At 37.6% G+C, this 23,739-nt stretch overlaps 1 protein-coding gene across 6 annotated transcripts; it reads right to left on the bottom strand.

Moving 5' to 3' along the window:
- Positions 1-807: 807 nt before the first annotated feature.
- On the bottom strand, positions 808-23,231 carry LOC146453130 (anion exchange protein 2-like). Of its 6 annotated transcripts, none has more exons than XM_085096990.1 (16): positions 23,052-23,231; positions 21,812-22,974; positions 21,026-21,111; positions 15,901-16,349; positions 13,607-13,707; positions 13,180-13,354; positions 12,141-12,442; positions 10,771-11,049; positions 10,137-10,314; positions 8,525-8,874; positions 7,791-7,985; positions 6,932-7,099; positions 5,283-5,805; positions 3,815-3,984; positions 2,983-3,153; positions 808-2,534 (listed from the first exon to the last, which is right to left on the bottom strand). In XM_085096990.1, the coding sequence occupies exons 4-16, from the start codon at positions 16,265-16,267 to the stop codon at positions 2,487-2,489; spliced, it is 3,027 nt and encodes a 1,008-aa protein (XP_084953116.1). In that variant the 5' UTR covers positions 16,268-16,349; positions 21,026-21,111; positions 21,812-22,974; positions 23,052-23,231; the 3' UTR covers positions 808-2,486. The 6 variants fall into 6 exon arrangements, with proteins under 6 accessions (XP_084953116.1, XP_084953122.1, XP_084953117.1 ...); XM_085096996.1 differs by having other exon boundaries at positions 16,093-16,349; XM_085096991.1 differs by having other exon boundaries at positions 22,808-22,974.
- Between the last annotated feature and the right edge of the window lie 508 nt (positions 23,232-23,739).

Below are 23,739 nucleotides of genomic sequence, written 5' to 3'. Positions count from 1 at the left end.
GCGCCGCATTCTTTTAGGAGAATTCTGGCTATTCTTGTTCCGGATCAGGAATAACAGAACCTTCCCAAAAGAACGTTTATATTCTGAGTAAACCGTATTTCGTACATTTTGCTATCAGGGGTAGAATGAACGGAATAGCATTCTGTTCATTCCGAAAGCAGAATAGGGGTCAAAAGAACACGAATACAGTCTATTCTGTGTATTCCTATTCCAGAATAGTCCTAAAAGAAGTAGCCTGCGAACACAGACGTATTTCCGGCTGACGCTTCTCTCCGCCGGAAATACGTCTGCGTTCGCAGGCTATAAAAGAACGAGCCCTTTAATTGCGTCGCGCGGATTTTTGTTCCTTTTAGACTGCAGGTAGTCTCTTTTGCTCGAAAATCCACAGAGAAGAACGCAAAAAACTGAGCGAATACGATATTCGAGGAAGCCGCGAGTAGTGCGGGCTTCGCCATTCGTTCCTCGAATATCATGCTCGCTGAATTTTCTGAGTTCTTCCCCGCCGATTTTCTAACAAAGGAGAGACTGCTCGCGGTCAATGTTCCTTCTTGATTAGGGATTTTTCTTTCCTACTTGGTTATGTTTCTCTTTCGAATAACATCACTCATACGCAAAATACTGATGGTTCTTACTTATCTGTTTTTTATCTATTTCACTACCTCTGACCGATTTGCAAGAATCATCATTTTTGATGGAGGTAAATTAATGGCAGATAGAGAGATAGATACTGCAAAGAAGAAGACACGAAGTGTAAACGAGTTTTCTTTTCAAGACCAGATTATTTTTATTTCTTTCCACATAATACATCACAACAGTAATAGTTATTGACAAAAAAGAAAGACTGAAAAAAGTGTAAATGTAACGGAGAAAAGGCAACAAATAGTTTAATACTTAGCCCTTAACATATAAAGACAGTAAAATTATTGCTTTCTGTAAGGGATAAATTATCAGTTTTTTGAAAAAACAAAGCTAAAGAAAAAATTGTATACCTTATACAACATAAAATACATTATATAACATTAACACATACATAGCGACAGACAAAACCTATTATAAGGATTATAAGGGCAAAATAATTATATTAAGTCAATCGTAAATCGTAATACTGAGAAAAGTACAATTAAAAAAGAGTTTTCTTACATAATTTCTTTTGAGGCTTTGTTTGAATAGATAGAGGAAAGTGGTTCCAGAAATGCCGTACAATAATAGACAATTTTTTTAGGAGTATTGATTCCAAATGGAGGCATCTGTAACAGTCAAGAGAGCGGTAGAACTTTAACTAGTTTAATAGCTTGCGTAGCTGGCGGCTTTATCCACGCGCGAATATAAAGTTTTGGCGGTGAAGTCACCATCAGCGACGTGAACCGCGGCAAAATATGAAGTCGCCTTTTCCCCATTCCCCTCGCAGCTTCGCTGCCTGTTCGCCCATTTTCCACCTTCGCCCCAACCCTCGTTCCCAGGGCCTTTCCCTCTGGGTGGGGCAATGAAAGCCCCCGGGAACGAGATTGCCTTCGCCCAACATTCCGCCAGCTATGCAAGCCCCCAGTTTAACCCTTTAACCGCTAATATCAAGGAGGAAATTCTCCTATCTAAAAGTACTGTGGAGAAGTTATTGAAAGATCAAGAAAATTCACCTTGGATGATCATATCCTTAATTCTCATGACCTCAGGGGTTGAATAAGCATTCATATTAATAGAAGAAATTTGATGCTGAATACTGTCAGGGCGATGTTTCCAAATTGCCATTAACACTCGAAACCAAAGAAACTTGGTAACAAATTCAGTATACTAGTAAATTTTTATTTATTTTTTACAAAATGGACAACGAACGCTATGTTTCCATATCACCTTCGTTTGCTTTTTATTTAAGGATGTTCAACTTTAAGGATGCTCAAAACTCGAAATAATCTTATTTAAAAATTTACAAAAACCAAAATAGTTGACATAGCCCCCTGCTCTAAACGTTTCACCTAACGATACATCAAAGTACTAAACCCCTTCTCCGTTTAATGTTACTGTCGGAAAATCTAAGCTGAAGAACACGCTAGAAAAATGTACAGGAAAATACGCATTATAGCAAATGTTGGCTTCATCTCGGTGCAAGAACCTTTAAAACTCACAGCTGACGTAAAGCAAAGGAAACAAAAACGTCAAAGCAGTACAGGGAAGGAAAACAATAACCTACAACAGACACAAAAAACCAACCTGTCAGGTTCTTTCACCGAGGGAAAACCCAAATGTTTCTTAAAGATGGATATTGAAACTCGAAATAATCTTATTTAAAAATTACAAAAATTTCCACTCCGGAAGGTGTTGATAACAAAATTGCCAAAGTTTTCCTCAAAAGCGTGGAAAAACGATCATCGTAAAATTTATTCACAATGAATGTGTCCTCTTCATAACGAGCCCTCAACGGAGGTGTCACATAAGGCAAATCATGTCATGCAAGTCACGCAATGCGAGTAACGCAACTGTCGGCGAAAACGTTACAGTTCAAAATCACTGTCTTCGTCTTCCGACTCTGAATTGTCAAGCTGCAAGACAAAAATGTGAAACGAAAAAATTAACACAAATTTTTTTTCAAGAGCCTATTCTTCACAATCGTCAGAAAGCCGCAAAGTTAATCCGCATGATGATGATAATAATTTAGAGTTTGCAGTGGTTCCAACTTTTGGGTCTGAAAGGAATTTTCAAATAAAAGCTACTAAGTACTTTGCTGTGATCCTTTAGTCCTAAATCCTAAAGTGTGACCATTGAAATGAAAGCTACTGAGCAGTACTTTCCTGAGGCGCTGTTTATTATGCTGTACAAGCTGGTTCTTTCTTTTGAGTCGACGGATGAAATCCTAAAGAGTGACGAGAAGTGAACGCTCTCGGACAGTAATTTTTATTTTTCAATAGAATGTTTTACAAAATACAAGCGAGGACTTTTCCAGTTATGAACTCAGATATTTTTAGGACTAAAGTTCTAATGCCAGCTTACCTCCTCAAGTTCGTGTTCATCGTAGAACTTTGTTAACAGGTTACGCAGAGGAATCAGGCAGATAATGAAGAACGGAAATGATGGTGCGAGTCTGGTGAGCTTGACTGTAACCAGGAAAGCCAAGGCCAACACTTGAATTATTGTGTAGATGTGGATCTTTCTGGTCCTCACCTGAACACGAAAGTTAAAACAAATTTCATTTCAAAGACACCAGGCTTCCGAAATTTTCGGGAAATTCACAAATTGGTCGGCAATCTTCGACAGCACGGTCAATTCACAATGCAAGATAGATCACCTCAGCTTGCTTATAGTGCACTGATACCCGGCAGTCTATATCAAAATCACTGCACATATTGTACCATGTAATGAATGTTTGGTTTATCAACAGAGTTGAGAACTAACGTTTCGAACGTTAGCCCTTCGTCATTCGGAATAATTTGGATTCGGGTGAAAGTAATGAAAAGCAAATTCTTGGCCATGCCAATGGGAATTCGAGTAACCTGTGAACAGGCTCCCAAACTGAGGCAAAGAGAATGCAGAGCGGAGCGGAGTGAGCTGAGCGCGGTCTGGGGTCCCTTCCTTCCTTCCTTGCCGCCAGGTGAGCTCGATTTTTCTGTTCGCTCTATACCCCACTTGGGAGCCTGTTCACAGGCTAGAATTCGAGTTGTACGTTATGGTCAGCTCTTCTTTCGAGTATTCACTTGATATTTTCTTCTTGTTGCACTAAGAACTATTTCATGTTTGAGCAAAGTACTTTGTCCAGATTTGTGCAGTTATGATAAAAACACAACAAATTCAGCATGACACTGTTCATGTCAGTTTAATGACGCACCTTTCTAACATATCCGACATCAGGATGATGTTTTGGCGGCATGAATATCATGACAAACCTGTCGACCATCTGCAGTCCGTACATAGAACACACACCAAGATACAACAGAACACCGAAGAACACTGGAATGGGAATGAGATGCAGCCCTGGCGCCATCAAAATGGACAGACCTGAAACAGCAGCGATCAAGATTAAATTTCTCTCTACAATATATCATGTTTTAAGTGTAGAGGGAAGAATAACAAGGAACATCAAAAATTGCAATGGAAAGGAGATGCAGCTGCTGCTCTAGTGCTAGCAAAATGGACAGACCTGAAACAACAGGATCAAAATTAAATTTTTCTCTACAATATGCCATTTTTTAAGTTTAAAAGGAAGAACAAAAAGGAACGTCAAAGATTGCAATGAAAAGGAGATGTAGCTCTAGTGCTGGCAAAATGGACAGACCTGAAACAACAGGGATCAAGATTAAATTTCTCTCTACAATATAGCAGTGTTAATGTTTTAAGTTTAGAGACGAGAATAAAAGAAACATCAAAGATTGGAATGGGAAGGAGATGTAGCCCTAATGCTAGCGGAATGGACAGACCTGAAAAAGCATGATCAACATCATATTTCTCTACAATATAGATGCAGTGTTACGTGAAGGGGTGAGGAGAATAAAACGAAACATTAAAGATTGCAAAGGAGCTGATGTAGCCCTAGTACTAGCACAATAGACAGACACAAAACCACACGATCAACATTTCATTTCTCCTTAAAATATCAACCTGACGAGGAGGACAAAGATAACGACCAAACAAGGTGAATGAACTACCAAGAATTGGTAGAACTGACTCTTTCAATTTGAGTACATCTTCAAACTGCAAGGTGGTAAATTAATTCCTCGTCTTTCTGATTCTCATCGTTGCTCACACGAGCCTGTTCTTGTGGATTTTAGACGTATTTTTTCCCTCATGTTCTCTAACATAAAGTAATCTTCAGCTGGCTTTAGCTGGCAGGATCTGTGTTGAAAACGTAACCGCAGGGTATATGGGCAGGTTTCTTGAGTAAACGGTCGCAGGCCACCACCCCAAAGACGCAAGGTTTCAATTCTTGAGCCAAATCAAAGAAGACGCGGTTTGTTGTTGGTTCTCGTCTTTGCTCCGAGAGGTTTTTCTCCCTGTACTCCGGTTTTCCCCTCTCCTCAAAAACCAACACTTCTAAATTCTTGAGCCAAATCAAGAAGACGCGGTTTGTTGTTGGTTCTCGTCTTTGCTCCGAGAGGTTTCTCTCCGGGTACTCCGGTTTTCCCCTCTCCTCAAAAACCAACACTTCTAAATTCCAATTCGATCTGGAAAGTGTCCCCAATTAGTGCTCTGCGCTAAATACATTGACTCTTAAATAAAGTGATTTATTTTTTGTTTTATTTATAAATCAAAAACTGGACTGAAACTGGATATTTACTGAGAAAATACAGTGAACTCACCGGTCAGGAGATGTATGATAACATTTGTGATCCTCTGCTCCTTCACTTCAAGAAGACGCGGTTTCTCTCCAGGCGCATGTGAAGTACTCCAGATGGACAAAGCATTTACGTGCGAGGCAGACCGCACGGTATCCGCACACATCCATGGCAGGCCCATCAGTGAACAGCCAAACGATAACATTCCTACAACAACCAAATCCAAGTTGTACCCAGGCCCCTTCTCCAGTTTATGCTCCTTCTTGCTCAAGAGAACGCCTGTCATTTCAGTTTCCATGAACAGCAAGATGCCAACAAAGATTGCTGGGATAATGGCGGCAAAGATCCATCCCATTGACATGCTTTTTTTCATTCCTCCAGGATTGATGAACCAATCCCTGTCAGGGTGTGTCGGGTGGAAGCCTTCAGTGAGTGGATTGGAGATAGACACGTGTGGTGTGATGACTTTGTCTCCCAGAGCAAAATCCAGAGCAACCATTAAAACCATGGCTATGACCACACTGGAGTCACTGACGAGTCTTCGAGACTGGAAAAACGAAATGAAGCACATTGTTTAGAAATCTTACATTTGCATTCCATAGTGGTTGAAGTTATGAAATGAGATTCTGGACAACTATGGGGTCTGTGAATGAAATTTCCACATGCAGTTAAACGGTTGTCAGTTTCACACACTCACAGTACTAGTTTGTTATTCTGTAAGAGTGCAACGATAAATCCTAGATAGAACTCTGGCATGGTTCTAACTTTTGACTCTGTCGATGAAATCCTTAGCTGTGACCATTCAAATAAAAGCTACTGAGCATTACTCTCCTGTGGTGCTGTTTATTATACTGTACAAAGTGATTCTAACTTTTGACTCTGTCGATGAAATCCTTAGGTGTGACCATTCAAATAAAAGCTACTGAGCATTACTTTCCTGTGGTGCTGTTTATTATACTGTACAAAGTGATTCTAACTTTTGACTCTGCCGATGAAATCCTTAGGTGTGACCATTCAAATAAAAGCTACTGAGCATTACTTTCCTGTGGTGCTGTTTATTATACTGTACAAAGTGATTCTAACTTTTGACTCTGTCGATGAAATCCTTAGGTGTGACCATTCAAATAAAAGCTACTGAGCATTGCTTTCCTGTGGTGCTGTTTATTATACTGTACAAGGTGATTCTAACTTTTGACTCTGTCGATGAAATCCTTAGGCGTGACCATTTAAATGAAAGCTACTGAGCAGTACTTTCCTGTGGTGCTGTTTATTATGCAGTACAAGGTAGTTCGAACTTTTGAGTCTGTGGATAAAATCCAAAAGTGTGACCATTCAAATGAAAGCTGCTGAGCAGTACTTTCTTGTGGTGCTGTTTATTATGCTGTACAAGGTGGTTCTAACTTTTGATTCTGTGGATAAAATCCTAAAGTGTGACCTTTGAAATGAAAGCTACTGAGCTGTACGTTCCTGTGGTGCTGTTTATCATACTCTGCAAGTTGGTTTTACCTTTTGAGCCGGTGGATGAGGTCCTAACTTATGACCATTCAAATGAATATCTAGTTACCCTTAGCTGAAGGGCAACTAAATGAAAAAAAGAAGAATGGTGAAGATAAGAAAACGACGCCTCTACTGTGTTGTTTTAAATAAAACAAACAAGAAAGCCTGGTACAAACCCTTTTTCCAAAAAAGTGACTTGTCCTGAACTTGCGCATGTAGAAAGCCACGAAGAAAGTTCCAAGAACCAAGATGGTGGAAAGCAACGCAGTGTTAGGTTCTCCTTTCACATCATCTCCGTAAGTTTTTCCTGGCCCTTGGCGGGTTAAAGGATTCTTTTTGTACAACTGCAAAACACAAACAAAATGGAATAGTCGTGCATAGTTCCTCTGTCCGTGATTATTAAACAGACCTGGTGGTGATTGTTCAAATCGGAGAGATGGAATTACACAGGTGAAAATCTGCAAAAGATTGTCAAGTATCTTTGAAGATCTGCACTGATAAAGTTATTTAGGGATCCCCAAGTCTCCTCACTTCAAATCCTTCAACCATTTTGCATAATCTTGTAACCCTTCTTGAGCACCGTGCACATTTCTTGCACAGATCGTGATGGATCTTGCTATGAGCGTTTTTTTCACTTTTACAGTTTAACATTATTTTGTAGCTTTTTAAATCCATTGATCTGAATCTATGATAATCATACATTTTTTTACACACGTTTTCGTATTTTGAACAAGTTTTAACCCCTAGACGTAACGTGTCTAACAATCTTAGTACCTACATAATTCAAAACTATAAGCCTGGTGGTTTCTAGAGGTCACCTCGCCATACATTAAACACTCAATTAATTATAAATATATCAGAGAAAAGGCAAAAACTAAATAGAAATAAATAAATAAAATAAACATAACTGAAGGGACTAATAAGTGCTGCAAATTTCAGGCCAAAAAGGTGCCATTTTGCTGCCAATTTCTTGGCACTAATTGACTGTGTAGTGTTTAACAATCACCTTGAAAACCAAGCAAAAACAAAGCTCACCTTGATCAGCAACGCAATTGGTTCATAGATGAAGATTGCAGAGATGAGAAGCTCAAATATGTCCTCAGTGAAGCGAGTGAAATACTTGATCAAGAAGCAGCCCTCCAAGGCAACCACACCAAATAGAATGATCATAACCCAGAAACCAATCCAACAGCGCCACGTAAGGAACTCCACATCATACTCCTTACAAAACTGAAATGGAATGAACAATATTAGACTGCAAGAAGTCTCTTTCTTCTCCTAAATTATTTAGTACGCGCGAGTTGAATCTAGCAAGCAGCGAGACTCCCCAATCCCTCCTCATTATTTTTAAGTTTACCGTCAGTTTGCATGCGTGATCTGAGGAAAAAAGGACGACTGCTTTCTAGCACAACATGAGCACTAAATGTAAACTTCTTATCAAATTCATGTTGCAGCAAGCGCTTATATCAGCCTGCAAGCTTCCTTCATTATAAAACTGAATGAATAGATGGATGGGCACATGGTGGGTTGATGAATGGATGAAGGAGTAAATGGAAAAATTGCAAATTGTGTCCTAGCCAAACTAAATGCTACATTTATAAAAATTTTTAACAGCCCCTAGTGCTGTCCATATTGGACTAAATAACAAATAGTATTATTATCATATGTTTTGTGGTAGACATGTTTTGTGATCAACACTGCTTTTCTTATAACATGCCTCGCCCTCTTCCCTCTGCTATACTAAAGAGAATTTTGACTGTGATATTTACATCATAAATACTCTGTTCAAAAACCAGTATAGGACCAGTAGCTCCTATGATCATCATCGGCTGTCCAGCAAACAGTCCCAATATTATGCTACAAGTACTAGCTGCCACGATCACTTCTGTCAGTCCAAGCCAGCCCTCCGTCTTGTCTTCAAGGAGACCACCAAATGCAATGTTTGTGGCAAACAGAGCAAAATACAGAAATAGAGATGCAAGGAGACTATGCATGTTGAACCCATCTCTGAAATCGCTGAGGTAGAACTTGCCACGACGCTTGACGTCCGCGAATAATCCTCCAAAGAAGGTGCCTGTTCTCTGCAATGCAGTGTCTCCTTCTGAGTGGGAGGATGACGCTGGAGGAAGCAAATTGAGAGAGACAAAGCATAAGACCAGACGAACAAAACAACTTGAAGTAGATAGGCCTAATAAAGAAATAGGAAGACTTTCTCTTATTATAAAGCACAGAGGTACTATGACATGGAATGCTATCTCCGTCAAAGTCAAGAACTGCGATGACATCAACACCTTCAAAAAATACCTTAAGCAAATACACAAAACCAGCAATGACTTTAGCTTCGATGAAGAAGGTTCCTCATTATGAACAAGAATGACTCCTTTTATTATTATTGACTTCATTTTTATTCTTAATAATCTATCTCCTTTTAGTCTTCTTAAACATACATATGTAATTATACACATGCGAACACAATTTGTTACATATTTTTTGTTATTATTTTCTTTCTGTAAATTTGTCAGTTTACTTCAGACAGGTCCACATCAGCCTTCGGCTCCCAGATGTAAACCTGCATTACCAAATAAACGTCTATGTATGTAGGTAAACAGAATGATAAGGGTGCATTCTTTTGAAAAAGTAATCAAATCTATCATAAATTGTTGAGCTGTCAATAGTCACAAAGGAAACGCCGATTTTGACAACTCCAACCCCGCTGTTGTCAAAATCATTGAAAAACTGCACAGTTTTGTAACCTGATCCACGAGACACAGGCTACTGTTGTAGTAGAAGAAAAAGTTTCGAATTGAACACTCTAGAACTACAGCATACAAGCCTAGAAACTGCTCTGGGACAGTTGGGTTAAAATCTGTTTTAAATTTACCACACTCCAATTTAAAGATTTTAAACAGTCCAACACTTTTAGGGAAAATTTGCTGAGGTTTTGCAATCACTTTCATCCCACTCCTAGGTATGTACTAAATGATATTTTACAATAACTTTCAAAATTCCTGTACACTGATTGGCTCGTTGCTATTTTGTATAAGAGTACAGAATATAAAAATGATGTCAGATGTAACAGGTGTGCTTTCTTAATGGCAAATAATGCCAATTCTGGTGGTACTTTTTCCATGTTATAGTAAAAACAAATCAACACAGTTATCTATGGTCTACACAAATGTACTAGCTATGTTACAAACTCTCATAGACTATAAAATGATGTCATAAAATGTTCAAAACTTGGCAGTGAAACCACTCACCTGCGGCTCGTGGTTCCACTTGAGTTTTAACATTTTAATGATGTCATTTTATGGTCTACACTGTATAAGAGTATAGACAATAGAAAACTGCCGTCAATTTGTTAATTAAATAACAAATACTGACCAGCCTTTGCCATCTTTCTCCGGAGTGCAATAGCTCTGCTCTGTGCAATAAGAATGGGTAACAGGACATTTCGATCCCAATTTCCTGGCGGCAAGACCACAGTATCCTCAAGAAACTCATTAATGGATGTCAACAGTTGCTCACGAGAATCTGCACAGTATGCAACATCATGGAAAGCCTGAAATAAAAAAAATACCAAACAGATAATGGCATTGATCATGGCAACACTCAGCAGAGGTGATTGTAAGAGTAACTCATTGACTTAAGTATAAAGAGCAGTTTTCACATATTCAGTTAAGGTGCATTTTACAACTGGAGGAGAGAGAGGGAGGGGTTAGATCATGTAGGTGTCATCATGCCTAGTGCAGCGACTATCCAATGAATCTGTTTGAAAATTACCCCATCCACCCCTCCCAGCCATTAATAAAATGTTAGCAGACCTGACCACAACAAAGGGGAAAAGTTGTGCTTCCCATTCTTTTCAAGTAGTGATGTGGATTTCTATGTTGTTATCTTCATGCTACAGGAGAAAAAACTCACAGCTTTACATCACTGGCAGAAAAAACGATCATCTGAACATACTTGTAAACATATCAGAACTCTAACAAGTGTGTTGTTATCATCATATACTTACCTGGTCTGACATCAAGGTTGCAATAGAGCGACCAATCTGATGGTATGATTCCTTATGTGAGCTTGGACCCAACATGACAAACAGGAAGCGAACAGGTATAGACACTTCTGATACCTGTCCCAGATCACACCCTTTTGCGAGGCGAACAAACGCTAGAACTGAGTGTTGTAGCTCATCTAGTGTGCCCACAAGGACATTCGTGGCCTCCGCTCCCTCCGGAATTCTACACTTGACGTCTGATTCTAGCTCATCTAAAGCTGGCTCCACTGCAGGTGGATTCTTTTATAAAACAAAAGATAGAAATATGAAAAAGAGAAAAAGAAATTAGGAAGCGTAATGTCCCATAATTGATTGTTATGCGATGGCTTCTGGTCAGTTAAATTCAATTTATACTTGTAACTGCAATTAATTTGGCAAAATTAATACCGAATAGCAGCCAGAGTTCAGTAGTCCCATAGCTCTTCCAGTCCGCTATTTTTACTGGTCTCTATATCCTGCAGCCACTATTATTCTCAGTGGAGGATTTATTGTTTCTATTCTATTTCCCATCGTTTTGTTCTCCAATCACACACCTTGCCTGGAACAGTACGGGGTCGCCCCCATATATAGTGGGGTTCCAGAAAATATCCTCACCCACCTCAAGAAGGGTAATTGGAAATTCCAAGGGGAGGGGAGGCCTAAAAGGGGAAACGTTTTATAAGAAAGTACATGTATGAAGCTAAACTTGAATTTTCAGGGGAAGGGAGGACTCAAAAGAAAAGAAAAGAAAAACCTCCGTAGGGTTTCTGGAACCACATATTTAATGTTTCATTTTATAATGATGCATATCACCACATTTTAAGAGTTACAGTTAAGATCTTAGCATGACTGGAAAAGAGAAGATTGAAGAGTTGGGGCTAAAAAGACCGGTTGTTCAAATTAGGAAGCCTGCAAAGAGCTTTGCTAACAGAAGGATATGGAGACCAAAAGAATGAGTTGCTGAACAGATGCTACTCAAGCATTGATGAAAATAATGACGACAGTATACAACTCTCGCAACAAAAATATGATATGACAGGGAGGCAGCGTGGTCGAGTCGTTAGGGTGCCGGACTTGAAATCCAGAGGTACAGGTTCAAGTCCCAATCTAACCACTATCTGGACTTGTTTCTTGGTAGCCATGATTCTCTCGGACACCCTTGTAAATAGCCAGCTGGTCTGCCTCCTGCCAGTTGGGATTTTTAACCATGTTTTTTTCAATTTTAATTATTTCTTTTGTGAAGTTTAATGCTCAGCCCCACTAGCACTTGTGTTATAAACACTGCAGAGGGTACAAAAAGGTTATTTATTTATTTATTTATTTATTTATTATGATTGTTAATTCAAACCAACCTGCCCAGGGCCACCATCTTTTGAGTCATGAATTTTCACTCGAACGCTACCATTTCCTATTCCTTCTCCATTGGCATTGTATCCAATATTAGCCACACCGCTTCCAATTTTCCTCTTTTTCTTGGAGGACACACGGCGTCTCATGCCAGGTTGTTGATGCTGATGTCTGTGCTGCAAAAGCAATGCTTTCAGAACCTTGGCACTGTCCTCCTCTTTCAGCTGGTCTGTGAGAACCATGTTTTCCACTACTGCTTGGGCTATGCTTGGCAAATCAAATTTCTCCAAGTCCAAAAGCACAGTGCCTAGAGAGAAACAATCACATAATAAACGGATTATGAGTTCTTTCCTGGGGCTAGCATACCACAGCATTAACTCCAGAATTTTATTAGGTTACCCAACTAGTTGGCATACATTCATACTTCAGGTTAATAGAAAGAGAAAAATTTAACAATTAACACCATGTATGATGAAGACACTAACCTCAAACTACGAACCATTCAACCTCATAATTAAAATACTATTATTTACCCTAGAGGATGTTACATGGCAGCGCTAAGATGTTAATTTTATTTTTGAGTGGTAAAAACAATATTTTATGAATGAGCACAGTGAGTGAGTAAAATATTGTTTTTAACAGGAGAAAAAAAATGATATCTTCAAGACACCGTATAATTTTCTTTTTATTTTATAGACAAATCTATCACTCCCATTTTTCATCGACTGTTTGCACGAACAACTGTGAAAAAGCAGGAAATGATGTCATCAATATCGTCACTAGTGAGGATGTGGAAATATCCCACTAGGGTCCCAGATGTAGTTTCGTATGGATTTTATGAGTGGTGCATTTTTCAGTAAAACACTCATGCCTACATAATAAAATTAATGGAACTATGGAGTCACAGTAATGTTATTAACTCATTTACATGCTCTTTAAAAGTGATACCAAAGTACCCTTCCCCCATCCGACTGCCTTAAAACTAACGCAAGGCAAGCCTCTTCGTCAAAGTAGAACACTAATGAAGTGGATGTGTGATGGCACCTTTTTCCAGCCCTTTCTTTAGCTCAAGCAAACTATGGAATGTCAGTGATGCCACGTGTGGCCTGCCCCAGCGGTTAGAATCCTCAACATTTTCTTCAAATTTGATCCATCGAGCAGTCTCCTTCCATTCCATTTGTTCTCCAACCTTTGTCAATTCCTCCAACTCAACAAATGCCTGGAATATAACATAAAATTAGTTATAATGAAGATAATGACTTGCAGATTCTGAAATGCAGTCTTGGAATTTACAGACAGAAAGCAAAATTGCACTCCACATATTAAAACTTTGGAATGATAAATAGAAGATTGCTTCTTATGGTTTTGAGCAGTGAACCTGTTAGCCCATTCAGTAAACAATATACCAAATTTCTACATTCTTGCTAACTAAAGTTGTTGACATAAAACATAAAAAAGAATCACAGTATACCCCATGTGGTTTGCGGTCATATTCTGTAGGCAACTTCTCCGTGGTCCTTAAAAGAGTTTGCATTCCAGAGCTCTTGCGTGGAAGAGTAGTTGGTTTCCACCCTGCGTAAAATAAAATAAAATAAAATAAAAATAAAAATAATCACAATTAATTAAGTTTCTTTATTTCCATTTTTGCAATTTATATTTTCAGAATGTACACTTTGAGAAGGAAGGGTTGTCAAGTCCTCAACCAAAATGGCCTGGGTTTCAATGCTGGTGATTGCCTTGTGCTATCATGACTGGCCTTTACAGCGGTTACCAATAACACCCGACCTACGGCATTCAAAAGAGTCTGATAAAGTTGCGTTTTGGTGGACGTCAATCAAACAAAAGCCGTTGGAATTATTTTGAATTCTAACAAAATTCCATGGTAACCCAGCAAGAAACTAAGAATTTTACCTCGCTAACAGAAAGTAAACTTTATTTAAATTGATTCTCGAGCCTGATCAAGCGCAAATAAAAGGTATCTTTAAATCAAAAATTTTTTATTTTCACTGCACGTGATAATTTACTCACTTGCACTCACTCACTCACCGATTTCAAATGTTTCATAAAACAAAATACGGTTTCATCTAAACAATGCCCATTTTTTTTAGATAATCTGGCTTGGAATCAACTTTCATAAAGTTTACCATCCGTCAGCGGATAAAATTACTTGGTTCTGTTGCCTTGAAATGGTCTCGGAATTCAAAATAATTTCAACAACTTTTCTATGATTGACGTCCACCGAAACGCAACTTTATCGGAGTCTTTTGAAGGCGATAGGTTGCGTGTTACTGGTAAACGCTGTAAGTTGCCAACTGAAGATGGTCGACTAAGCCTGGCAACTTGATGTTTTATAACCAACTTCAAGTTGCACTTTCAAACCAGAATTTTTTAAAAACTAACTTCTGGAAAAATAAACCTTTGTAACACAAAAAAATATCATTCTGCAAAATACAGTGGAAGTTCTTGTAAGTGGACACCCTCCGGACAAAAAAGGTGTCTGGCGGCTCACAAGAGTGGTTCTCATAAGCGGCCACTAGAGGTGTATGGATAAATGGTTGCTTACAGGAGTTAACAATAAATGTTCTGAATGCAAAAAAAACACAATGTATTAAATGATTTTTTGGTTTTATTGCCTTATGCAATAGCTGCAATAACTGTAATTATTGCACTGAAAAATCTTTATGATGAACAGTGATATGAGGTTGATTCAGAGGCTAATGGTGTCTGCTTACAGGAGCTTAAAAACAAAGAAAAAGTCTAAATATTAAACCCTGAAAGTGTCAGCGGCTGCTTACAGAAATGTTAGTTTACGGGAATGTGTAAATCCTGAGTTTGTAAGGGAGTTCAATCAGGGTTTTGTGAAGGCGTTCGTAAGTAGGAGCTGTTCACTTATGAGAGTGTCTGTAAGAGAGCTTCCAAAGACTGTAATTTACTTTCCAGCACCTCATTAATCTGGGAAGTCAGGTTCAAATTCCTACATTGCATTGTTCATTATAAATATTCAGCTAACGACTGAAGAGACTAAACTATACAGAAATATGTTTTGAAGGCTCTAAAACAATGTGACGTGTGGGACACACCAAATAACACTCTCAGTCTTGCTTACTTTAATCAATGAGTTCCCTTGTTTATAGCCATTCATAACTGAGAAAATTAAACTCTACAAACAACCAGGGTGACTGGTCAGTGCCTGCTAATTAACATGTCTAACTTCTGGCAAAAGTCACTTACTAACAATCTAAAGGTGGTGGTAATCCTTCATGAGTTACGTCATTCTGCTTTAACATTTACCACTAAATTTGTTTTAATTTCTCATCATTTCTCTAGACGCTGTTGACACTACAGCTAACTGATACTTGCAGCAATACTTAGCAAACTGCGTAATATATTTAACCTTCAAAATACCTCATAGGTTCATGACAAATGCATTGCGTAATAAGCAGTCGATCATCTCAAAATGTTTTGTTGTACTTGGCAAAATAACAAGAGTGCCAGTTTAGACAAAAAGAGCTAAGTTGAAAGTTGTCTTGAAGGAAATTGGTGTTAACTAAGCAGCAAATCATTGTCTGTAGGCAGCAAAAGTCGCCAGCTACCAGTACATTTTTAGAACGCTACATGAGTCAAGCAATACATAGCTTTTAAATTTAACAAATGTTTTAACTCTCTAGAGCTTGATATCAAATTAATTCGACATCTTCCACATCTTAAATCTTCCACTTTGTCAAGTAATTTATTTTTATTTTAACACCTTTGCACTAAACATACCCGTGACATCAATGTCAATATCTACCGGATCCATTCCTCCCAAAACATTTCTGTCATCTTTCTCTGTTGAAGTCAGTCGATCATGGAGACATTCAATGTCTTTCTGTGTCACTAATCCTTTTCTCACCCTCTCTTCAAACTGCTCTCTTTCATGTTTTGTTCTATAATGGTGAGCATGATGAGTTTTCTCACCCATCTCTGCATCATGTCCCTGGGCAGCACGAGAACGGCATTCATCCAGAGTTGGCATGTCTGTTGCTTCATGTCCTTGGACATCTCTGCCATCAATAGAATTGTGAGTGTCTGCCCCTTCATTGATTTTAGGCAGAGTAAAGCCTTGACTTCGCCTTCTATCCATCGTGTTCATGTTGTCTGCTTTAACCACTGTCAACTAGGACTGTGCAGTAAGTGTTGAGAGACTTCTATCTGAAAACTTGCTTTATGGAAACCTGACAAAGACAGTGATAAAAAGTGGCTTTCAAAAACTTTTAGCGTAGAAGGTTTAAGAATTGTATGGTGTACAGAATATCTTTACTTTTCAAGTGTAAAGAAATTATTGTTGTTAAGCCCTTACTGAAAATTCTGAATAATACTGGGACATACAACTTGACTCACTAATTAAATGCCTTTTTTCTGAGATCTAAGATGAAAAGTGTTATGGCATCAATCCACAAAGGCAAAAGTCCTTCTATTTTCATTTTTAAAAATTACTTCCTGCCAAACTCCAAATGAGTTCTTACATATCATCCTGTTAAATTTGCAGAGCAAAGTACACTTCAAAAATTTGAAATTGAATTGATGTTCTACCTGAGGAAATAAAGGAAGTCTTCCTTAGACCAGTCAAATAGTCAAGCCAACTTTTTAACCAAACCAGACAGATTGGAAATAAAATGCTAACTAATACAAAATGACATACTGTTGATGTCATACAACACACTCACACAGGTTGCTGGTTCATGCACGAATACAACTCAAAGTTCAATGTTTAAGTACCTCTTTGTGCTGAAGATATTAATAAATAATGTGTTCACGTCAGAGAGAAATCAAGAATTTTGCAAGCATTGCCTCAATCTAATGTGAGCTATAAACTGTTACTGCATCCTGCCTCAGACAATCTAGGGTTCTGGCTGCATATTAACAAGGATCACTCTAGCGTCTGTTTTTTTTTTTCAAACCGGCCATTTTACTTACAACCAATATATTTTGCTGCAGTCACCCAGTCACTGTATATTCCACTCTACACAGTTTAGAAGCTATACAGATGAGTAATGGGAATATATTCTATCAATTTCTGCATAATGACCAATTCAAATATGTAAACAGAAATTCTTTGCTTGGATTTTATCTTTTGCGTGGGACGTGCTAACATTTCCCTGACCTCCAGTCACACATTGTGTTTACACATTTTCTTGCCTTGTGAATTAAAAACCTGAAGAAGTCAAAATCTTTACACAATGTACAGCAGTCCTGCTAACATTTTCATGACAATGGCAATATCACATGCTGAATACTGTTTTTTCTGGTGCAGGAAAATGAGTTTCAATATTTTCAAACTGCTGCTTAAACACAATATATGCAAGAAATTGAGCAACATAATCATTGTGAGTTAGCAATTTGCAAATCCGATGGCTACACACTTTATTAGATTATATGGCATTTTCACGAGACAATGATACTACAGTATAAACCACCCTCCGCCAAGGTTCTGTATTTTCTGAAATAAGTCCTGCTTATAAAAACTTTACTGTTGTAGTGCAGCTTCTCTAAGAGCCTCAAAAATTGGTCTTTTCTCACAATCAATTTGCCAAGGAAGGTTAATTTCAGAAAGTTACCAATATGCATGGTGACACACAGGGCCATCTTTGTACTGCTAATTACAACTTCTGTCTGGCAACGTTCTCAACATTGTGTCCATCAGGGCATCCCTAATTAACTTGTAGACTGTTCAAAGTCCAAACAGTCTTATTTCAAAGGTAATGATCATCAGGTCCAGTCCAATTCAATCCAATCCTCACTGAAATGATTCAACATGATCCAGTCCACTCCAGTAGTCCAGGCCAAACTAGTCCATAAAATTCTTGTTTTTAATTAGTAGTTAGAAGACAAAATAAAAAGAAAATTAGATCAAGTTTAGTGTCTGTTGATGAGATTCCTTTAGCACAACCATAAAATGATAACCACATCACAATCTTATGCGGACATGTAAACACCAAAAAATGGTTCTTTACATGTATTTATATTATTGTTCAATATTATACCGAATCCATGTAAAAAGTGCTTCATTTAAAAGTTAAATTGGGTTTAAATAGGATAACTTTAGCCATTGCTTATTAGAACACATTAGGAAAGATAGGGATAAACTAAGTGGGTCTTTTCAAAACCATTTTGTTTACAGGACACAAAGATATTCCAAAATTGCATTGTTTTGAATTAATTCACAGACATATTGTATCACTCACTGATGAGGTCACAGGTTGCTACTTTTGACTAATGATTCACTATAAGAGTTCATATTAGTCACTGCCACTTATAAATTCTGTTGTCATTCCATAGCAATGAATTTTATACATGCATTTCTCAGTGCCTGCAGTAAGTCTTTCTTTACATTTTAGATGTAGTTTGTGTTTTCCTCTGTCCAGTATAATATAACCAAGCTAGCTGACGTAAAGGATTGCGGAATTTCAAGCAGAAAAAGATGATTGCATGTAATAACATATAACCACAACACCCCAGCTTAATCAATATCGTTTATGACCCCAAAAGTAGTATATTGGAATAAGTATTTTTATCTTCTGCTTATAATAACAAAGAAAAGAATAAACTATATTAAGAATGACTGCTGAAGCTATTGAACATTATTAAATCATGAACTCTCTTTCATCTTTACAATTAATAATTGGCTAAAGTAAATCAAATATAAATTTGTTTAAATGTTATCCTGTTTAAAATTGTGGCACAAAAGAATCAAAAGAAACCAAAGACGTCACTAAGCACTCTGTCAATATCTTTTGGTGTTCAAAATCCCTTAGTTGTGTCACAGCCCTTTACACGTCCAAGTGACCTAAGGATCATACTGCCAAAAACAAGCTCACATAAAAACAGTGACCTAAATTCTTTCTTCGTCAAACTAAAATTTTAACTTTCCCTGTTAACAAATGACTTATTTACAGCTTAATAAAAAACACAGCCTGGCTGACTATGAAAGTAAAATATAGATGAAATTTTCTAACTTGTATGAACCTTGTAAACAACATGTAACAAAGCTTGTGCAATATGAAAAAACACTAATGCAATGTCTTTTTTTGAGGTACTTTTTTTTTCAAAAAAAAGTTGCAAAATTCTGGAAAATCTCGTTTATTGATTATTTTCCTCCAGTCTAGACACTGTCAAGTAGTCAACAAAGAGAAAAAATTTTATCGCAAATTTTCAAAATAATACATGTATTAACAAGTTGTTAGGATGAGTTGGTTGTACCTTGTACATTCCATGATATTGTATTTTTTGATAACAGCAAGCATAAGAGGTTGAGATAGCACGAACACACTTTTTTTGTACTAAGCCGGCACTGTTTATGATCACCCAGGGGGAGGGGGTACACCTCTAATTCCGACTACTATAACTAAATAATCAAAATCAAAACAGTATAATCTGCTTCCATTTCATTATTTTGAAATAAACATAACCAATCTCACACCAAATATTTAAACATATGTACACAATTTGAAACAAAAATTGTCCTTATTTCACACAAAAATGACTCAATGTGCAAGGGATGAACCCTCCCCCCAGCCCAAAAATATGTTGCACGTGAGCATCATAAAGTAATTTATGAAAAATATCACCAGCCGAGCATGTTTACTGCTACAGCACGTGAGCGCTGTTTACCTAAAAGCAACTGTGGGCTCATGAAGTGCAATGTGTGGACATTTTATAACAGTAAACTCCTGTTGTTGGATTGATGACATGAAATGTGCCATGAAAATTCTGCCCATGTATTTTGAAAAATAAAAGATTCAACAAGAACAGACCAGCAATATTAGCAAAAATATGCAAACAATTCATGACAAAGTGAACAAGAAAAACAACAACGAAATAATCAAACGATTCTCAACCATTGGCTTTGTAAAGTCCATAATGAACACATTATAATTTCATGTGAAAGAATGTTTGTATTTATGTTCCAAGTTAGGCTCAATGAACCCCACAGAGTGGGTTCAAACAGTTCTCACATCCGGTTTTCTTTTTAAGATTGGCTTTGGCAAGCTGAGATTTATGTACACTGCAGAGGTGTTAAAATGCTTGCTCTGATGTAGGAGACTATTTATCCAAATCCTTTAAGTCATGCCTGCCATTAAGTATGAAATTTTCATAGCAACAATTCATGTGAGAGGTGTCTGGGCCGCAGCAAACCAAATATTATTAAGCAGATCATTGTAATGTTGCAACCTTTTCCTGAGAAGATTTCTTCAAGTCAAGGATTTTCTTCTTTTAATTTGCCAAGACAAAGCAGTTATTATTTCTTTTCCACTGAGATTTGTCTCTTTTGTTTTACTCCATTTTGCTACGTAATAATTATTAAAAGTATTGAACATTCAAATTTGAAAGACTAACTAATATAAAATGCATGTGAACAAGGCACATGAAAAATTGCATACTAACATCTATACACAGTGGTTAAACATAAGACATAATAATTAAACCATCTCTCTTTCCCTTTCTTTTCCCTTCCTTAGATCGTTGTCTAATAAAATGCGATTGATAAAGGCATATTTCTTTGTTTTTGATCAAATTAAGTGATGCCTGACTAGCTACAGATATCATTAATACGAGACAAAATTGATCATTAAAATAAACCTAGGTTTTAGACATTTCTTCAGACAGAATTCTACTCCTCGGAAAGTCTGTCATAGTTGTCCTTGTTTTTACAAAAAGAACAGTCACAGACAAAACTAAATCAAGTTCAGAAAGGCATGCATCATACACTACATACAACATCTCATCATAGTAGCCCCTAACTGCCAAAATTAAGATAGCAAAACCCTTCACAATCCATCAAAAGGGCACAAGAACCATACACAATACAAATTAAAGCTGTCCTGTTATGTTAAAAGTAGTTAAAACAAACCTTTGGCAGATGAAAGATTTGCGAAATGAAGGCACCTTCAGAAAGCTGGCTGCACTGTAACACTTCACAATATTACAAACCTTCATCTGCAAAACACACATGGATAAAAATTCAATATTGCACAGCTAAAATATCTACGTATATTAGCTAAGCTCTTCAATTCATAGATCTCTTCTGTCTGGGGGAGGTGGTACTTATGACAATTTAATTTCTCTCTCAGAGTCAAGCAATGTCCTTTTAATTTTGTGGAAAAAATCATTCCTTCTGATCATTTTGAAGAGAGCACTTGTGCAACACTCTTATGCAACACTGCTTATAATACTTTATGAGACGCTTCCAAAATTTTAGCCTGTTGATGAAATCCTTCAGTGTGACCATTCAAATGAAAGCTATTGAGCAGTACTTCATATCAATGGTGCTGTTTATCATATAATAATAATAATAATAATAATAATAATAATAATAATAATAATAATAATAATAATAATAATAATAATAATAATAATAATAAATAAGATCTTTCAACAGGGAGCCCATGTCACAAAATGTGGTTTTCAGTGAGGCCCTGCATAAATCTAACGTAAGAATACAAAAAAAGAAATTACAAAAATAGCTATCTAAAAATAAGGAGTACAAAAGGGTGAGATCGATAAAAGAGTCTACATAATTCTAATAAGATGTCTAATCATCATGCTGTACAAGATGGTCCCAACTTTTAGCACGTGGATGAAATCCTAAAGTGTTATCATTCAGGAGCAGGGATGATGCAGTGGTGAGAGCACTCACCTCCCACCAATGTGGCCCGGGTTCAATTCCTGGACTCCGTGTCATATGGGTTGAGTTTGTTGTTGGTTCTTGTCCTTGCTCCGAGAGGTTTTTCTCCAGGTCCTCCAGTTTTCCTCTCTCCTCAAAAACCAACATTTCTAAATTCCAATTCGATCTAGATAGTGTCCCCAGTTAGTGCTCTGTGCTAAATACATTGATTAACTTAAATAAAGTGATTTGTTATTATTTATTATTCAAATGAGAGCTACTGAGAGGTACTTTAATTTCCTGTGGTGGCATTGATTAACTCTACAAGGTTTTCTCACTTTTGTGTCTGTGGACGAAGTCCTTAAGTGTGACCATTCAAATGAAAGCTACTAAACAGTAATTTTCCTGTGGTGCTGTTTATTATGTTGTACAAGGTGGTTCTAACTCTTGAGTCTGTGGACGAAGTCCTCAAGTGCGACCATTCAAATGAAAGCTACTGAGCAGTAATGTTCCTTTGGTGCTATTTATTATGGCCTAGAAGGGAGCTCTTATCTTAATGATAAAGTCTGTGGAAGAATCACTCAAGCCTCACATTTATTCAAATGAAAGAAGTTGATTAGCACCTTTCCACGATTCCACTTTTTGCCAATTACTCCTGGTGGAAAAATTTAATGAACTGAAAACTTTGGAAGACCCGTGGACCTATAAACCATGCTCCCACCCCTGCCTAACAATGGTGTGGTTAGGGACCCCCTGATTTTACCAGGATTTCTACCCGTGGTTGTTGGGAACAACTTCCAGATAAGCCTAATATGGAAACCTATGACGACAGCAAGCTCAAGAGGAGCTATTCTGGGTTAGCAATAGAATGCACAATACAGCTTATAACGTCATATGCTGCAATACAGGCTCGTGTGTGAGAATTTCTAACGTTCCAGTAATAGAAAATTGCAAATTTTTTTTAAACAGAAATTTATATTTACGTTTTGCGTAACAAGAAAAACTCAAACTTTGTTTAGCAACACTTACGCTGACTTATTTCCGCTAAGTCACTTTGAGTCCCAAGAGTAGAATTGATGAACGAGGTGATAGAGAAGACACACTTCGTTCAGTTCGTTCCGAATTTGGTAAAGGCGCCTTCGTCGGTCATGAATGTGGAAGCACAATAATTCCTTGACCTCTATGGTAAAACAAACCTAAAAGAAAAATATCGTACAGAGTTATTTAACCACTTTACAAGCGAAGAGCACGCTAGATAACGAAATATTTGTACCTTCACGTAGTATCCGGTCGACCTTGAGAGCTGCTCATGCTTTTGGAGGAAGAAATTGTTCTTCTATCCCTTCTCTTTGAGAATCCATTTGTGTATGCCAGTGAAAAATAATTGAGGTAAGTAAAACACTTTACAAACCTGGAAGTGCGTGAATGCCGCCATGTTGGTTTGAGTTTGTTATCCCTTCACCACCCTGCTCAGTCATGATGCTACAAATCAAGATTTTTGATTAAATCTATTGAAATCTTTAATTTACTTTTAATCTCTAATAAAGACAATTTGGGGTACTCTAAGCCTGTTTTGGTTTGATTATTTCGAGATATCTCCATGTTCCTGTGATTTTGTGTTTGTCTGTCCGGGAGTGGGGAAGGGCATACTTTTTCTTAGTTCCCAGTGTCTCACGAGCCACATTACCCGCCAAAAAAGAGCGCCGAGCCTATCATTTCCATTTGTTGCACCTAACTGAGATGGAAAATAAGGAATCTCCTCAGGTTAACTTGGACAGCTTACCTTGGAATGAACGGTTTGACCTTTTCAAAAATTTATTCAGAAAACGTTTAAGAGGGAAAGTGATGCCAAGAAGCTTCCAGGGAAAAAAATTATTACAAAACGTGAATGACGTCGCCGTGTGAAGGAGTTTTCTGTATCGGTGTTAGCGCGGGTGGTATCACGCCTGCGTGCGAATATA

The sequence above is a fragment of the Pavona decussata genome, unplaced genomic scaffold (genome assembly GCF_977016875.1).
Source record: "Pavona decussata unplaced genomic scaffold, jaPavDecu1.1 SCAFFOLD_348, whole genome shotgun sequence".
Lineage (NCBI taxonomy): Eukaryota > Metazoa > Cnidaria > Anthozoa > Scleractinia > Agariciidae > Pavona > Pavona decussata.
Note: the sequence above shows the minus strand (reverse complement) of the source record. Positions and strands in the feature narration are given on the sequence as shown.